Source organism: Pezoporus flaviventris, unplaced genomic scaffold (assembly GCF_033815535.1).
Source record: "Pezoporus flaviventris isolate CSIRO_AGI_PZ_B2104156 unplaced genomic scaffold, CSIRO_AGI_Pfla_v1 ptg000064l, whole genome shotgun sequence".
Classification (NCBI taxonomy): Eukaryota; Metazoa; Chordata; class Aves; order Psittaciformes; family Psittacidae; genus Pezoporus; species Pezoporus flaviventris.
Window position 1 is genome coordinate 622754 of NW_026892612.1, and position 19248 is coordinate 642001.

Sequence of the window (19248 nt, forward strand, 5' to 3'; positions counted from 1 at the left end):
AACTGGTTTCTAATGCCGAAAGCCTTATACAACAGTAGAAGAAAACACTCTACTCTCCGAGTTCATTTTTTTATGTTTGTTTCTAAGAAGCAAGCTTTTTATCAGGTAAAACAGTAGGATGCTGTAGTTGCAGGTGTACTAGCAAGATTGTTTATGTACAGAATTTTACAAGATGACCTAAATTCATCTGCAGTGGAAACGTGATTACTCACGAGATGAATCTGGCCCCAAGTCTCTATAGTAGGGCTGCACCTCCCCTTCCCCTTTGGTAAAAACCAAACAGGAAAAGAATGTTTCTGGAAAAAATGTGTAAACAGAAGTCTCCTCCCCCTTTTATGCAGCTGGGGAGGGAAAAAGAGAAAACCACTGATAACCTCTTACAGTTAATGATTTCAACATAAAAAAAAATAATGCAACAATCAGCTAAATGACCACAGCTGAAAATTCTCCTTCAGTGACCTTTCTGCTCCCCTTAAGGAGCAACAGAGAGCTTTAAAATAAAAGTAATACTGCCATTATCAGTGTCTGACGTGCCACGCATGACACAGCTACCCAAGAGAAGCTTATGTCATAGGGAGTGTTATGACACACCTTGCGTGCTGTATTTCCAGTCAGCTAATGGTTTTCACCCACACTCTATAGAAACAGCTATCAAGATATACTGGAGCCCTCCAGAAGTGCTCCTTACAACAATTCCAGGAGTTTCCATTAGCAGAGTGCTTTTAGGGAAAGGTCTATTCTCTCCATAAACACACACAACTCCCATAGGACTCCATGGGAGTTAGGCAAGGGTATGAAGAGAGTAAATCTTTAAGGCAAGCGTAGGAAGAGAAAAAACCTTCAAAAAAAGCGCAGCAGTTTATAAAGATGGTAACTGCTGTCATACATCCAAACAAAACACAGCAGAATAAAGCACTGTTAGTGGCATGTCTATAGTACAGTACTGTATTTATTGACAAATTAGAAGTATAGGATCAAAGGAGAGACGTGCTTCTGCTCCCATACCCCTGCCACATATCTCGGCTGACTTGTCTTCTTCCAGATAAATGAATAGCAGAACTAAATACACACATGGTCAGAAAATGACTGAACTGTTGTGGGGGGGAGGGTTCTGCTTTAAGTATCTTCTTGATGTCTTTACTGGAAAAGTGCAGCTCATATTCAAAAGTATAGTTAATACAAAGAAAAATTAAAAAGACCCATTTACTTTAATGGGCCTTCTTGAGTATAAATTCATCTTATCATCTCAGATGCTATTAGTAACATATGTAACGTTTTTTCTTAACAGTCTCTTAAAATGCAGGATCATTCTGAGACAGAAGTAAACCCACTTCTACAATGTGCTATGGAGCTTTTATCTGAGTTATTTATGTGACTCGGAAAGTGTTTTTACTCAACAAACTCTAAATACAAGCAGCATTACACTGTTCAACAAAACATGTTCATGACACAGCAATCACAAAGACTTTGGGGTCTCACTACTGCAGGGGCACAGGCCAGACCATCCAGTCAGACATATATACACCAGCATCAGCGTTTACATTGAGGAGATGGGTCACCTCCTCCGCTGGCCATCCCTTCCCTCCTCTCACCCTGCAGTCCACTTGCTCCAGATCGCTGTTCCCAGCGCAGGGTGGGGAGATGGAGGACGGGGCGAGGGGCACGGAGTACTTTTTGAATGTCAGCAACATATGCTTTCAGATGGCAAGGGCGACCGGCGCCGCAGCGGATGCTCATGCTCTGATGCCACTGCCTGCGTCCTCCACTCTGCTCCCATCCCCGGGCTGGCCCTGCCTTCACAAGGAGCTACTGGAGCTGGACTTTTTGGATCGCTTGATCATGCTGGGGTGGAACTCGGTGTGGCGGCGGGCGTGCTTTGTCAGGTGGTCGCTCCGCATGAACCGCTTCTCGCAAAGGGGGCATCGAAACTGCTTCTCACCGGTGTGGGTTCGGTAGTGCCGGGTGAGCTCGTCCGAGCGAGAGAACTTCTTAAGGCAGTCAGGCCACGTGCAGGGGAACGGTCGCTCACCTGCAGGGAGGAAAGGATGACAAGAGATTTAGGGGACAGCAGTAATGCAGGCCAGCACATACCAGCTTCACCGAGGAGCCAGGGAACACACTGAGGAGGGGAAAATGACACTTGTTTCTTGCCATGGTGGCAGCGTCTGTGGAGTTGCTGATAACTCGCTTCATCAGGTTTCAGTCTCACCTCCATCAGAAACCAAAAACCCCTCTAACAGCATGGAATTCGCATTCTGGTGCAGAACCTTACGTGACCCTGAAGACTGTCAAAACAACAGATGAGCTCTGCCTGAGCCTGTGCGTTTTTCATGTCAGGCTCCCTCTAACACTCCCATTCTGCTGAATAATTTGTACAGTTAGAAAGGAAGCCAAAAAAACCTCTCACCTGGAACAAGCCATTCCAGCATTGGGAGAACTGACTGGGGAGGGACTGGGGAGAGCAGTGCAGTCTTCTGCCTGCAAACACATACAGCAGAGCTGCTGTGGCTGCAGGGAGAATTCCTATGTCCCCTACACTCCCTTCTCCCAGAAACCCAAGCTGCTCCACAGGCTATCAGTCTCTTAGGTGGCTGATTTGAGGACAGGAAAACTACTTCATCATTCACAGCTTTATCAGCATAAATGTTTGCTACAGTGGTGAAGTACCAAACCAAATGCCCCACACCACCCCTCTGCTTTCAAAAACAAGGGTCTAAGTATTGAACAGCACTCACTGTAATCTTCCTGGCACCCCACATCCTTGCAATTCACCTCTGCGGGTTGCACAGCCTTTGCCTACTGCATAGACCCATTGCCTCCCAACCAGCAAGGCTGACCTTAGTCGACGGCACAGATGGAAATCAAAGATGTTTTAAGTTCACACAAAAGCTTTCAGTCACAAACATCATGCACCACTGCAGTTTGATGACTTAATTCCCTTTCTTAAGAGTCTCCTGAAGGGAATATAAATGACAGCGAGTGACAGCTATTTTTAGCCAACCATGAAACATAAAAACTATCCCAGGAGTTTTTTTAGCTTGGAAGAGTTAGAAAGAAACACAGGGACTCCAATATTTCTTGGTACTCTGAAGTCTGGCACAACAGGCAAGCTTGCTTTACATTTACAGATCACAATAAAGAGAGTAATTTACAAGAAAGCATGCCTTGTAGTCCTCCCCAGACACAATGGCAGCCAGAAAAGGCTAAAGGCTTGAATGAACAGCCCAAGTGCCAGGAGGACAATCAGCAGTAGAAAGTACTGCAGAGCTGTAGGGAGAAGGAAGGGGGCTGGGGAGAGTGACTGACAGCATTCAGGAGGATGACTGACAGCATCCAGCGAGGAGGATAAGAACAGACAAGGTAAGTTGAGGTGTAGCTACACCAGGGGTTTACACAGTGATGCAGCCATGCTCACAGTTCAGGCTCCCAGTGTACGGTGCCCCCTGACAGGCAGCTGCCCCATCCCAGACAGACCAGGGTGAAGCTGGGCAAGCAGAATCACATACCTTATGGCTGCCCCTCGGGCATCCTGTCATACTGCTTCCCCTGAACCTCCTTCCCTCACTTGGCAGCGTTACTGGTCCCTGGTCAGGAGAGAAGGGTGCAGAGGGAGTACAGGGAGCCAAGCCAGCCTGGTACCCAAGCCCAAAGGAGGCACAGCTCCCAGCCGTCCTGACCTGGGGCTATGTTTTGTATGAACAGGTTTCTTGACTCCCTGCTGTATGCTGCTGACATGGCTGGAAGCCTTTCCGGACACCCGCCGCTTGATGAAAGGAATTAATTAAAGCAGTACACAGGCTCACACGTGCGTGAAGGCCACGACCACAGCCAGGCGGCCCAGCAGCAGAAGCAGGAGCTGTACAGAGCACTTCCATCACCATGCTTCCCTGGCTTTCCCAGCCCTGCCCAGGATCCAAGGCGAGTGTTTCACTTGTGCTGCTCTTTTGCTATCTATCTCACGGTTTCTGTCACAGCTCCTGGAAGCAGGCAGCAGTGGGAGGCGTGGAACAGCTTTCCAGCTCCCCCCGGGAATGTGGGAGAAGTGCTATACATCTTGCATGTGTGGAGCCATCTAGTACAGCTCTGTGTCAGGCACTTACACCCCAGAGCAGTGGGAGCAGAGCAGGCATCCTGCACCATCCCTAGAAGCCGTATTTCCAACCATCTACCTCAGGACAGCTCTTCAGCCTGTGAAAGTGCCTAACTGTGCTACAGGGAGACCTGGTGCCCAGGCTAGATAGCAAGGATCATAGCCTTTGGGGTGCAGCATCTACATTTTAGGTATGGCAGGAACTAACCTGGTGTCTATAGTGTTCCAACACTTGCCCCATGCAGCCCTTGCAAAACTGAGCTTCCAAACCCTGCTCCTAGAGCTGCAGGTGGAAAGACAAAACAGAGGCTGGTTACTAGAATCCCCTCTGAAACGTGAAACATGACCTCCGCTGCTGCAACCCTGCACACCCATTTTGTGTTCCAGAGAGAAGCACTTTCAGGTTATGCAGAGTGAACACAAAGCCTTAGGGAAAGACAGGGCTCACTCGGGATCCCCTGTGTGCACCTGGCACCGCACTTCCCAGGGAATCGGCCTGAGCTTGGCGGGGGGAGCACAAGGAGGCCATGATGCGCTTCGCACAGTGGGGACAGGCTCTGCTGAGGTAGGAGAGCAGCAAACAGCAGAGACCCCCTGCCCAGGCGAGCGGCTGTGCTCCCTCACACACAAGAGCTTCCACTGGGACCCATGCTGAGCCCCCAGGTAGGGTCGTTGTGAACAGCTTCACCACCTCAGCAATACAAGCCCAGGGAGGCTGTCACGGCCACTCTGGAAGCGCACATATGAAAGTAGGCCAGGCATAATCCCCAGCACCAGGATGCATTAAAATCCAGACTTCTCAGAGCAGAGACACAAAGGGGAGGGAGGCTTTTCCAGGCCCACAGGGATTGTCTCTGAGCCTCAAGATCTGCTGCTCCCCTGGTCAGAAAGCTGTGACATCAGGCTGGAGGGATGGTGCTTCAGTGATGGACTTTGTAGGTGCAGAGCAGGAGTGGATCATGCATTCAGGAGGCTTTTAAGGCAAGGTAAAGGTGCCTGATGACAGGTGATGACTGTCCACTCAGCAAAGCTCACCGCTGCATTTGGCACACTATTTTTGTGTGAGATGTTCGAGGAAAAGTCCAGTGAGGAAACACATCTTGCAACTCACATGCAGCAGGGCAGACAATGGCCTGCAGAGCTACAATACAAAGCTGTGACGCAATGCTGCCTCCATCTGGAGATACACGGATTTCTGTGTCATGTCTCAAACAAGAAATACCTGTTCCATACGTTTTTTATCCCTTTAGTTTTGGGAGTAGTAATGCTTGAGCTTAAAAAAAGCAGAATTAACCATCAAACCGGGGTGCTGTTACATACCATTTCCTGGTAGCAGTATGCTACTCACATTTTAAGATATGCCTTAGAAGGGATTCCCATCAAGAGATGAAGGAATGGCCAACGGTGTTATCAGCATACCTTAGAATTATTTGTGACAGGATATTAACACAAGAGATACAAGTTGTAAATTACTTTATAAAAAAACAAAAACAAACAACAAACATATATCCAGGGCAGCTTACAGAAATAACAAGTGAAACAGAAACTGATTTACAGGTTATAGGAATAGGTATATCTGCAGAACTCCCATTCTCTGTCCTGTGTGTCCCAGGAATGTAGTAGGAGACATAGTTCATGCTGAGCACAAGCTGGTGGTGGCTCTTCACAGGTTGCCTCTGGAGTCTAAAGAACTACTCTCTGCACCCTTGGCTTGCTTTAAATGCCATATGGATATAAAGGCTACTGCAGATCCTTTCGGTCTTTGCTTTCTTGCTTCACCTGACTTGCTCCTTCTTCCCACCCTCCACTGGGTACTACTACTGATTAGTTTCTTCTTTCTCTCTGAGTTCAAACTCTGTATCAAAGTTACAGTGTATGACCTGAAGCAGGCCCACTGTATTTTATTCCTTTTTATTCTGGATAGATGATAAATTATTTAGGTTTTTTTGACCTATCCTGGGACATCACAGATTTTCCCACATTGTAGTCTTGTACAGGAAGGGTTTCTGAAAAAGAACACAGAATGGGCATTAGTTGACTCATTGACAGCGCAAGTAGTACTGGTATCCTGAGTAATCATCTGCCTTCTCACAACAAAATGCTCCTTTATACGTGGATGACTGAGGTCAGGAGCTGCAGTTCATGGTGGCTTTAACAAAGATGAATTAATTTGGACAAACAAGGGGCAGAGAAGTTCTGAGTGACTGGTTTTTTTTGGGAAGGGGGAAGCTGTGTTTGAAAAAGCTGAAGACAAAGTTGCTGATCAGACACTTGGTCAATTCTCTTAGTATAGGTAGTACATGCACTAGGACTGAGCACACTGAGCCTCTGTGGTGGAACAAAGTACTGATTTTATGTGAGTTACTAAAATTGCTTGAGCAATGGCTTTACAGAAGACATTCTGCCCACACCATGCTGCTGGTGTGGACTGAAGTCTGGTAAAGATGAATCGTTTGCTATGCTCACACTGCCTTCCTCAGTGACAGAAGTGAACACAGCCATGAGTCCAGAGCCTGGCATCAGTACTAGCTAGCACAGAATAGTTGTCAAATAATGCCAACAAGAAAGCCAGATGGACTGTAGCTACAGCTGCATGAATGGATACCTAACAAGACACCTTGACTGACTTAGGTTATTAGAGATGGGATGATGGTAGGTACATGGTAGGACCATGTTGCCAGGTATTCATAGCAGCAACTCTTTCAAGTATCAGAACTGAAGAAGGGTTCAGAGTGCTCATGATGCAGTGTTTGGGATGCATGGTTCCTACTATCCACCAGGCTGCTGACTGGACACAGCTAGCCAGTACCTCCTGCTGCAGGAACGCCCTGCCTGCCCCGAGGCACAGACCCACCAACTGCAGCCAGAGGTGGCAGATGGAAAACAGGGAAAAGGGGAAGCACAAGAATATGGGAACCCAAACAGCGAAGTCTCTTGCCACCAGGGGAGAGCAAAATTACTTGGCAAAACAGAACTGGCATAATCAGCTTTGCATGGTTCAAATGAGAGAATCTGATCCCCACCATCATCTTCCAAGATCCTCCTGTACCTCTGTGGCTGCTGGAGCTCAAAATTTCCAAAGGAATCCTGATACCCTATGCATATTCCTATTTTCTTTTCTTCCCCCCCACCCCCCATGATCCCACTAAGCCACCACTCCTCTGTGTCACAGTGTCTCCCAAAATACATTCTGTAGGTGAATGTCAAGAACACAGTCCAGCTTATTGCAAGAGATATAAAAAACCCAAACACTCAGGCTATCTTCTCTGCTGTAGAACAGCTACTGTCTCAGGTCTCTTTCCTTTTTTCTCCACCAATGTGCTGTTTGGCCCACACACCCTGAGTGAGCAATTTCTTGTGGGACACTGGATTATGACTGAGTGATATTCCGGTGAAGATGGATCTTGGGCATCCATGCATCCACTTCAGAGCACAAGCCTTTTGAACAGCCTTTTTCTTCTGAGATATTCCAAAATCAGGTCACTAAAGCATGTGGCAGCCACACGATTCACTGGTGCGAAACAGCACAGAGCGAGATCAGCAGTGAGGATGAGATACTGTATGCCTAAAACAAGGGTTTCTGTAACATCTAAACTGCGGCCACTCAGTCTGGCAATATTTCAAACAGTCACTGCCTTCAAAATAGACAATGCATGGATGGGTTGCAGCAAGTGGTTTATTCTGCCAGCAGACAGGACTAAACAACACAAGACTATTCAGGTATTAAAACTGAGCAGTTTTATATTTTTTATATATTTTATATACCTCTCCTTCCAGCAAGTATTTAGACTGCCCTGACATCCTCAAAACCACCACTCAACAGCTGCTTGCACATGCAGGTGTTTTGAGTCTCTTTCAAAAGACCAGACGCAAACCCACCTGCTAGAAGCCACCGCTGCTGAGCCACTGGGAGCCCAAATCCCAGTGAGACTCAATTTTGCTGTTATCCCCATGTGACACAGCAAGGGAAATCCTTACAGCTTTTCTGCAAGATAACAGCCCTCCCTGGCTTACAAAAGCCTTTCTTGAGGGACTGTGCCTCCTCACATATATGTATATAGATACATTTATACATATATGTATAGAATCATAGAATAGTAGTTAGGATTGGAAAGGACCTTAAGATCATCTAGTTTCAACCCCCCCGCCATGGGCAGGGACACCTCACACTAAACCACGACACCCAGGGCTCTGTCCAACCTGGCCTTGAACATCACCAGGGATGGGGCATTCACAACTTCCTCGGGCAACCCATTCCAGTGCCACACCACCCTTACAGCAAAGAACTTCTTCCCTATATCCAATCTAAACTTCCCCTGTTTAAGTTTGAACCCATTACCCCTTGTCCTATCACTACAGTCCCTAATGAAGAGTCCCTCTCCAGCATCCTTATAGGTCTTCTTCAGCTACTGGAAGGCTGCTATGAGGTCTCCACACAGCCTTCTCTTCTCCAGGCTGAACAGCCCCAACTTTCTCAGCCTGTCTTCATACGGGAAGTGCTCCAGTCCCCTGATCATCCTTGTGGCCCTCCTCTGGACTTGTTCCAACAGTTCCATGTCCTTTTTATGTTGAAGACACCAGAACTGCACACAATACTGCAGGTGAAGTCCCACGAGAGCAGAGTAGAGGGGCAGGATCACCTCCTTCGACCTGCTGGTCACGCTCCGTTTGATGCGGCCCAGGATATGGTTGGCTTTCTGGGCTGCAAGCACACACTGAAGCCCGCTCGTGTTCAGTTTCTCATCGACCAACACCCCCAAGTCCTTCTCCGCAGGGCTGCTCTGAATCTCTTCTCTGCCCAACCTGTAGCTGTGCCTGGGATTGCTTTGACCCAGGTGTAGGACCTTGCACTTGGCATGGTTAAAATTTCATGTGGTTGGCATGAGCCCACCTCACAAGTGTGTCAAGGTCCCTCTGGATGGCATTCCTTACCTCCAGTGTATCAACCGAACCACACAGCTTGGTGTCATCGGCAAACTTACTGAGGGCAAGTATATAGATAGATCGCAGTTAGGGAAGCTACATGGGAGAGACCTCTCCAAACCTCACCAGAGAGTCATCTCTACATTTTCATAGCTGAGGAGTGCCTTCTTGGTGTACGGGACAAGTTCTTACCTCTTCTTTCCCACCTTACCTCCATTTGAACTTCCTCTGTTTTGCAGTAGTGTTTAAATATTAACCGAAGAATGAAGACCAACTCCTAGCCTTGTGCTGAGGGCACCTACCTGAGATTGAGAAGCACTGGCTTTCAGGTCCTGCTCTGTCTGAATGCTTAAATGCTTGCTAAATGGAAACAGCTTTGACAGGGGAAGGAGGAATGCAGTTTTAGACATGCTCACAAGGATCATATAATTTCTGTTATTTCACTATGAATTTGTTAGCTAGTGTTTCAACAGACTCTTACCTCAAGTTCAAGGTATTTGTAGAGTGCTCTCAGGATATTCACAGTCATTATGACTTGAATGCAGACAATAAATTATGCTACCACAAAACAGCATCTGAAGTGTGCTTTACCATAACTACCCAAGATGGGCCATTTAGTCTTCACTTAGCCCTTCCTTGCTCTTTCACTTCAGGTCTGGGAGTTGTGTGAGGCTATGAGCAGCAGCCTGGTGCACAACAGCCAGTGAAGGGCAACGACTGTTCCTGCAGGGATCCTAACACCTGGTTTGCAAGATACACATGCTAACAAGAGAGGGTGACACCCACCACACAGTCTTCAGTATCACAGCACAACAGCGTGCAGGAACCCAGTAAAGCTGCATTTTCAAGACATCTGTCTAGAAACAGGAGTCACACTCTTATAAGTGATGCCTATTCACTGCTTCCATTCTACACGTGCACTTCTTTACACTGACTCAATTAATATACAGACCTTTCTAGAGTGCTTTCTCACTGTGACACATACACCTGCTTAAAGCTTTTATTTTTTGGCAGGAAAAAAAAACCCAAGCACACACAAAAAAAGAAAAAGAAAAAATCCATGCCCCCAACCTCCCCCACCTCCCAAACCAAACAAAAGCCATCTGGGAGTCAGGCAACACTGAACTTAATTTTGAGGAGTTTTGCCTACCTTACTCAGCTGGCAGGGTTTCCAGTCAGTAGGATTGTGTTTCTCCAAGACCTGGAAACATGCCGATTAGAACTCCAGCAATCTGCACATTTGCGTTAACCCTCGAGAATGGGAGTTTCAGATGGAGGTTTGAATTGAGCAAAAAATGTCTTGCTGACTCCACTTTCTGCTCTTCAGTCTTATTCTAAAGGATCTGGCAAAGTGACATTGCATAAGATGGATAAGAGGGGCTTAAAATACTAAATTTCAGATTACGCTCCCACAAAATACCCAAAAAAAAGCTTCCAGCAAGCAGAGGATTGTCAACACAGTAGCATCTGTACAGTCTGCCCAGTTAGTGATAGTCCAGAGCACAAATAACAAAGGAGCACAGTGAAAACTGAACTGATACAGGGGCTGGGTCGAAGCCATGGTATCTAGACTGCAGTGTTAACTTTTCCTTTGTACCAGAAATGCTCCTCATCTTCACTGTGCAGGCTGCTGACCTTTGGGTCCACACCTCTGCCTACTGACCTGCTGTCAAACATCACTGAGAGCCAGATGCCCAGGAGCGCTCAAGGGCGCATCAGCTGCCCAATGAAACAAAGCTCTTGGTATTGATTGGTCCTGATTTATATGATGATGTAGTTGGCTGAAGAGTGCAAACTTTTCACATATTTTGTTTTTCTGTGCCTAACCTCGTACTTAAGGGTATCTGATGCAGATGTGAACTTCCCATCAATCTGCTGCACCACGTACTGAGAAGTATCTGGGACTTGCCTCCCCAGGCAAGTGAACTCCTACAGATCCTGTATGAGGCGGCATCTGATAAACTAGCTTTATGGCAACTTCTCTGTCCCTCTCTCTTGACCAGAGAGCAGGATCTGCTCTCAGCAGCTGTGTGCCTTTTAACTGGCTTGTATTCATGCTATTATAGCAACCGTACATTCCTTAAAGTTCGCTTCTCTTGCCAGTTTCTCTCCCTCTCCTGCCCTTTGCTCCACACTCCTTGTCCAAGGCCTTCCAACTGAGACTGCTTGTTTACTCTCATACGCCTTTATTTTCCCTGGAAACCCTCTGGCCTGCCCATCACTCCCTGTTAAGCTCTCCTCCCTCCCCATCTTTGAGGCTAATAGTAACCCTACACATTACTGGCCATAATGAAACCTCTAAAACTACCTATTTAGGAAAGTCTGTGCATCTCCAAGGTAACTGCCTGCAAATCTGCTGCCGCTTGTCGTTTTCTTGGTCAGCCAAGTCCCTTGCTTCCTCCTGATAACTGCACAGCTTCCAGGACTTGGGTTTTGTGCAGGTCTTGCCAATGTGTCTGGGCCATTTTCTATGCTCTGAAGGGAAAGTCTACAAGACTTGGTCACACCACCTCAGTGCTGAAGGCTCCCAAGCAGACAAACTGCTCACAATCCCTCCTGCCATCACCAAACTTCAGCAGAGTTCACGTGTCCTATACTCCCACAACATTATACCATAAGGGACCAAGAAACCTAAGGCATGGTCACACTGTGGAGCTATCCCTCTACCTGCCTTCCTGACAAAGGTCTTTTGGCTTGCAAGCCACCCTTTCTCTCCTACACCAAGTGCCACGTGCCTCAGAGATGCTACCAGCCTACACAGAACAACCTTACCTGTAATGTTCTTCCTGCTCAAGACACGAGAACTTAAATAATAAATCCCATCTCACTTTTGGATGGTACTGAAGGGACAGGGGAGGCAATAGCTCAGTTTCAGGGATACACTTGTCCTTGTATCCTCAGGCCTTTGTGAATTAATGTATTTTGAATGTAAGTACACATACATGACAGAATGAAGAAGTGTCTGATCGTACCGCAGAAACACCAGGGGCCTGGCAAGAAATGAAAGGAGCATCCCCCCGGGAAGGGGAAGAGTTCACACTTCTTGGCTTCCCCCTACAAATCCTGCTCTACTAAATCAGGCTGAGTTCAGCAGGATTGTGCAAACAGTCCCCTTGCTTGTGCCATCAAGTGAGATGTGCAGTGCCACCCGCTGACCTTGTTCTGTTAAGATCAATGCAGAGACAATTTCTGATGGATTGCTAATTCTGGTCTTCTGGAAATTGAACTAGAGTCATCATCAAAGGCCTGAACTTCAGGCAAACATTTACACAGACATTTTTAGTCTCTGAAGGAAGGAATGCCTTTGAACCAACAAGTTTATAGAATCATTATAAGACAAAGACCTCTAACCCCTCAGCACCAAGTCTTTGGTCCTCTACTCTTCTACCTTTATTTGGTATTTCATTTCTTGCCTTTGCCTTAGCTTGCCAAAGATGGCCTGCTGAGTTTTTAGATTCCCACAACACAGGGCAGTATCTAGAGCTTTCCAACATGCTCACTTAGTATCCTTGAGTTCAGAGAACTGTGGCTATAAGTAAGCTCACAGGTGTGAAAGCAAATCCTAAAGACATTTTCCAAGACACAGAGACTGGAATTAAATATTAAAAATTTAAGACCTGGAAGATTGTACTGGTGGCTCTGTACCTATTTCCATTAAAGGCTGCACAGCAGCAAAAAACTTGCTTAGTGGCTGGATGAAAAATAGCAGGTAGGTGAATTCAATTCAAGAGGCTCAGATATACAGAAGAGAAATTGTTGGGAGAAAAAAAAAAGGAAAAAAAGGAAAGAAAGGAGGGAGCATTAATGCTCTGCAGTGCACAGTTATGAATAACTCCAGAGGTCCCATTGAATCTCACCGTTGCTAAGGAATTGTTCTGCCATCTATAAAAATAATTAGCAGTATCGTTTAGCATTTCAGTTAGCTACAATTAACTGCTCACATTAGGAAGCTCTGAAGGTTCATTACTGGTGGTATCTGTAGCAATTTGAGTCACACAGAACCACCGTGGTGGTATACCGGTGCATGTGAATCAAGTATCTAATACTTGGAGCTAAGGCAGCACACACTATACCTCACACTGCTTCAGGAGATACTTATTATAATGCTACTGCTTACAGTAAGCAGTGTGGGTTGTACAGTACATTAATTTACATGTCATCACCCAGAACACTAACCCAGTCATGTCTATTTTGGTTCCCATGTTGGGGTGGATATCTGAACACCGGGTAGTAAGTGCCAGGTAGTAAGTGCATGTGAAGCTAACAAATTTTTTTTGTCGCTTATGAGCCAATATTTTGCTGGGCATCAGTTACATTCAGCCTCCAAAAGAGCATCAGAACCGTGGTCTCTGAGCCAGTAACACACAATCCTTGGCACTGGTCCTGAGGTCAGTACACGGTCACCACTCACCATCCTCTTTCCCGGCTCATGGAGACAGCCTGAACTCCGCAGAGCTCACTGCTGAGCCACATCCAGTAATCCTCCTCCTCCCCCTGATCTCCGGAGCTAAGCATCGGCAGATCTGCCAGCAGGGCTTAGGTAGGCAACCAGCACCGTGTCTCCACTGCAGCGCACATACACCTGGGCACACAAACAAGGCAGAGCAACCGAAGCATAGCTGGAGTTCAGATGCGCCCGTGCCCTACCCAGGCTGTGTGAAATACTACAGCAGTGCCTCGCAGCATGTTCCTCGGGTGATAAACTGGTCGTGTACTTCACCATTTACCATTACTGCCAAGCAGACAAAATACAGAAAAGAACCTCCGACTAAAGGACAGATGTGAGGCACATGAAATAAGAGCCGGCAGCATTTGTCTCCTTTGATCCGCTCCTTTCCATACTCACACACAACCCTCTAATTTAGTGCAATTTTTAAGCAGCTTCGTGTACCACACTCTGTCCCCGTCCCTCCCTCCTTGCAATTGGGACATGTAACGGGGTTTATTCAGCCGCTCCCACTAAAGGGATTAAAAAAAATCCTCAACAAACCAAAACAAACACAACCCCCCTCCCGACACAAGACCCGCACAATAAACGGAGGAACGGCGGGCCGCTGTTCCCTCGGCGCTGCGCAGAGCACGAGCACAGCGAACTGTGGCGGCAGAGGTGTTTCACCGGCAGGCTCCGACACCGCCACACCCTCTCCCCCCTCTGACCGGGTAATGCAGCCCCCGCGGGACGGAACACGCCACGGCCGGGTCACGATAACCGGCACCGCGACGAGCCGCCGGGCGGAGCAGCCGCCGGTCCCCCCAGGGGGCCCAAACACTGGAGCGGCTCCCGGCTGTGGCCAGCTCCGGTTTGAGGCGATGTGCGGCTCGAGTGCCCTCGGCCCGCTGGAGGGGGCGTGCCCGCGGCCGCCGGAGCCGCTGCTCGGCAGCCCGCAGCCCGCTCTGCGAACGCGGCTCCGGACGGCAAGGGCAGCAGATGGGGCAGGCCGCCCAGCCCGAGGCGGCTTTAAGGAACGCCTTCGGGCCAGGTTCTGCCTGTTCCCGCAGCCCAGGAGACGTTCCCCGCCGCCGCCCCCCGAACCGCCTCGGGTTCACTCCGGCGGCTGCCGCCCGCCCCGCTCTGCCCGGGGTACACGTACGGGCTTCGGGCAGCGGCCGGCAGGCGGGGTGCAGCGGGAGGTGCTGCCGCAGCCCCACCCGGGGCGGCCGGTCCGGCCCCGCGGCGGAAAAGGAGACAGGAAGGGAGAAGAGGGGAAAAACGGGGCCGTGGTGGAAGGGGGAAAAGAGAAAAGGAGACAAAAAGGAAAAAAAAAACCCGGCCGAAAACGGGGGCAGGGCGCGGGTGAGCCGAGCGCGCCGCCGGCAGGGTTCACGCGAGGACAAGCGCTCGTTCTCTGCTCGCTCCCCCTCCCCTCGCCCGCTCCCTCTCCCTCCCCTCGCCGCCGCCGCCGCTGACCTGTGTGCACGCGGTAGTGCGCCTTGAGATGGGAGGACTTGCCGTAGACCTTGCCGCAGCCACTGTAGGGGCACTTGTGTCGCTTCTCGGCGGCCAGCTTCCCCTTGGGGGCGGCCCCGGCGGCGCGCAGGCGGGGGGACGGCCCCGGCGGCGGGCTGCGGGGAGGGCTGGAGCCCGGCTCCGTGGCCGCGTCGCTGTCGGAGCCAGCGTCCTCGTCGGGGCTCTCCACGCTGTCGCTGCAGACGGAGGGGGCGGGCAGCGGCCGGTACTTGTTCAGTTCCAGCAGGCTCTTGGCGATGGCTAGCAGGGCGCAATAGTCCTTCCAAGCATCGCGGGGGTCGCGCAGCTCCCGGGCCGCCTCCCCCTCGCCCGGTACCTTCAGCCGCGCTGCCTCGGGCACGGCCGAGCGGTTAGAGATCGAAACCAGGCACTGCGCCGCCACGAAGTCCACGTAGGCGACGGCCGACATGGTGCGGCCGCGCCCCGACGACCGGGGTGTGTGTGTGTGTGAGGGGTGTGTGTGTGTGTGTGTGTGTGTGTGTGTGTGTGAGGAGGGGTGTAGCTTCGGGCTCTCCTCAGTGCGCGCCCGTCGGACCGGCAGCGCCAGCCATGGCTCGCCTGCGGCGCGAGGTCTTTGCAGCGCAAGGGAGAACGGGGCTGATAAATAGCGGGACGCCAGGTAGGGGTCTCAGCGCCCAGCCCCAGCGGCGGCGCGCAGCCGGCAGGGAGGAGCGGCCGGCCCGGGTCCGGAGCGGCGGCCGGGGTAGAGGAGAACGCCCGCCGCGCCGCCGACCGCCCCGCGCCCCGCGCGCTCCTGCTCGGGGACGGCCGCGCCGAGTCCCATCACGTCAGGTTGGGAGCCCCCTCCCGCCCCGTGCCGTCCCGCCCCCCCGATTGGTCAGCGGGCAGGGCCGGCCGGCTCTGTTTACCTTCTCCCCCCACCACTCGCGGCTCCCCTTTTCTAGCAGGGGGTGTGTCCGCCGGGCGACAGCCCCGCCAATCATTGCGCTCCCTCCTCAGGCCGCGTGCTACTCTGGGCGCCCCGCCGCGCCCGCTTAAAAGGGCCACGTCTCGGGCCCGCCGGGCGGCGGTGGGAAGCGAAAGGACGAAAGCGCCGCGGCTCCCTCCCGCCCCGCCGGCCAAGGCCGCCGCCCAGCCGAGCCGGCGGCGGCGCCCGGCCGCAGGTCCGCTCAGGGTTTGCGGGGTGCGACCCGGCGCGGCCAGGCAGCCCGGCGCCGAGCGGGTTAAGTGTCTCCCTGGAAGCCCTACGGTCCCAGCAACGGGCCCGCCAATGGGAAGTGAGCCGGTTGATGTCACTGGCGAGGCCCCCGCCAATCAGCGCCACGTTCCGAGCAGTGCGCAGCACTTGTAAACCCGGCGGGCGCCCGCGCACCGCCCGACCCCGCCCACCTGGCCCAGGCAAGGCGCCGCCGAGCGGGGCTGCGGTGACCGGGGCTCGTAGCGGAACCAGCGCCGCGCCCCGCGCCAACCAACTCTCGTTCCGGCCAGGCGACGGGGCTCCCCGGCTCTGTGCGGGGAGCCGGATCCCGGCGCGATGCCGTTACGCATATCACAAGCTCACCCGCGAGACGCGGTTCCCTTAGATGCAGCGGTGGCATGGGGAGAGGTCCCTGGGGTGCCGCTGCTGATGGCCGGGCGCGCATGTCTCCCGTCCGGAGCTTACCCCGGGACAACCACCAGGGAGGGAAGTCCCAGGGCCCGGCAGAGCGGCCGTGCCCGAGCAAACACGGCTGCAGAAGGGCGGCTCCGGCCCGGCATCAGCTCCAGTGGTCGCGGAGCACTTGCCATCCCTACCCAGCAGCCTGCCCCGTTCCAGCCGGAGCGCAGGGCTCGGGGCGCGACGGCGGAGAAACGCCACCTTGGGAGAGCGCTGCTTAAAACCCGGGAGAGACGTGTCCGGCATCACATGGGAACCAGCAGCAGCCCGTGTGAAGTGTGTCCACCTGCGCGGTCTGTCAGGAGCGAGCGTAGCGAGGAAGGACCCTGCCTCCGAGACGCTGCACATAGGCCACTGCGCCCCGTCGGCCGGGGTAAAGCCGGCGTACCTCTGCAGGCGTTGTACAGCTGCCGGACCGCGGGGTTCTACCCTTCTGCTGCAAGCTGCGGCCCGACGACACCGGGCCACAGCAGCCCAGGGTCCCAAACTGAGCCCCACTGTCCTCAGCTGCAGCCCAGCCCTCCTCGCAGAAGCACAGAGGCCAAGAGGGCATAGCGCTCAGTGGATTGCTATTAATGTCATTAACCGAGCATGGAAATGACGAGGAAGCAGCTGCAGAAATGAGGCAGCGTTGCTTGCTTCCTGCAGGAAATAAAAACGAGTAGATGTCAGCCATTTTGTACGCCAGCACACTAAACCTCTTAGGTGCTACCTCAGGCAATAATAATAATCCTTTGTTGTGGATAATTGGCATAAGGCTGAAATCACGTTGCTATCATTGCTGGGAAAAAAAACAAACAAACAAACCACAAACAAAACAAAAGAACTAGTGGCTACCTCTGCATCTGGATGATCTGTAGGGTGATGAAGATCAAATAGAAAATATGAATAGAGCAATTTATGTAACAGGGCAGTCATCAAGGGATGAGGTCGATTTTATCCCATTTTTGGAGCCTTTTTCACGCCTGATCCCGCATGGGTTGGCCTCTAGTGCTTACAAGGTACCAGGCAGAGTCCATGATCTCTGCTTCTGATGGGAAGGAGGAACACAGCTGGTTGTTGTTCCTCTACCGCTACCACTGTTGATACATATGTCCTTCTGTGTTTAGTACAGGTGACTAAAACCTTCTCTTTCCTTTAGAGGGGCAACAGGCTTTTTCATGGAAAGCTGCCCCCCGGCTTCATTACTCTGGATATCCAGAACGTAGGTTTGAATTGCCCATCTGCCAGCTTTCTTTCACAGCACTTTCAGAACTTCTATGGGTGACTGACGTCACCCAAAAGTTCCCGCTAAGAGATGTCGTCGTCCACCTTTCAGTGGCACAAGAGTCACTTCCCAAGAGATGACTCACCTAAACTGAGTCTGAGCATCAGTCACGTTAACAAATCCTCAGTTACATACCTCTTATGTTAATTTTGACAGTTCAGAGAGAGAAGTGTGAATAACCAACAGACAAAATGCCAAACTGTTTTTGTTTGCTAGCTTGTTTTGTTTTAAGCGAACTCTTGGCATCTAGTTAAAATACTTTTAGTGTGCTTTCAAGGATACATCACCTATTAAAGACAAAAATAATGCCTTTCATTTTGATGTAGAAGCTCCAAGACTCCGAGCTAATTAGGTTTAAACAACACTTACGAAGTCATGCCAATGGAATTTTATACTTCAGTTTCTGCTTTGACTTTTTCCATTCATCAGGGCCCTAGAATCTACATGTGATGTAAGCTTCATATGATTTGACAAGGTGCTGAGTTCTGATGGATGGTTAGAAATGGCTGAAATTATACACTGAGTTGAATGGCCTGTTTGCTGGCCTGCGTTCTTAAAGCCTGTGACTGTGATGAACATTTGTTAAGTGATTGATATTCCGGCAGCATTACAGAATGGTAATTCAGTGGTCATATAAACATGAACATGCTGTAAAGTATTTTACATGTCTGTGGTTCATACCAATGTGTTGCCCAGATTGCCTGCATATATTATCAGGGCAGTACGACAACCTCTTCCATCAGACATTGCAAAGCCTGGTGTGGTAGGAAGGAAGTGTTTTAAACTCTTGAAGAAATGTGTCTTGGTCTCTGAACACACAGAGCGGACAGAAAGTTGCTTTATAAGACATCTGGAGTAACAGAAGCCTTCAAATTCGACTTTTGTAGATCAGAGAGTCAAAACAAGAGTCAGCACAGCTGATTACTTTATAAGGGCTTCCAAGACAGAGTGAATATGCTGAAACTAGTGTTGACACTAGCAAACTGGTCTTCCATTTTAAGAGCAGCTACACAATAGAAGGCCACTGACAGAAGATGCCTCTGGCCTTAAAATCCAAGAGTATGTGGATTAGCGGTCTCAAACTCAACTTTCTTTAAAAACAAGCATTATGGATATGGAGAGTGTGTTCATTTCCTGTTTACAACTCAGAATTAGTGTTTCTCTGTTCTTACCTTTAACTCCTTCTGCCCTATTTCCATCCATACTCTGCACACTGGTAGTGATTGTAAGTCTCTGTCGGGAGTGCTTTGTAGTATCCCCTGAATTGCAGCTGGTGTCCTTAATGTCCTGTGACCAACCCTGCTGATCCTGAGCCTCAGAATGAAGGACGGCTCCTGCCTCCTGGGGCTTACCTCTGCAGGTGGTGGGTACCCAAGGGATGT

General features: G+C 50.4%; 1 protein-coding gene across 1 annotated transcript; it reads right to left on the minus strand.

Annotated features, from left to right (window-relative positions):
* Positions 1–931: 931 nt before the first annotated feature.
* Positions 932–15447, minus strand: KLF9 (KLF transcription factor 9). The gene is made up of 2 exons (XM_061470795.1): positions 14922–15447; positions 932–2029 (listed from the first exon to the last, which is right to left on the minus strand). The coding sequence occupies exons 1-2, from the start codon at positions 15388–15390 to the stop codon at positions 1797–1799; spliced, it is 702 nt and encodes a 233-aa protein (XP_061326779.1). The 5' UTR covers positions 15391–15447; the 3' UTR covers positions 932–1796.
* Between the last annotated feature and the right edge of the window lie 3801 nt (positions 15448–19248).

What these genes read in the sequence shown, in the direction of transcription:
- KLF9 (XM_061470795.1), bottom strand. Translation starts at nt 15,390, where the DNA reads ATGTCGGCCGTCGCCTACGTGGACTTCGTGGCGGCGCAGTGCCTGGTT. An exon ending in GCACTACCGCGTGCACACAG is followed by an intron (nt 2,030 to 14,921) that starts GTCAGCGGCGGC and finishes TCCTCCCTGCAG; the next exon opens with GTGAGCGACCGTTCCCCTGC.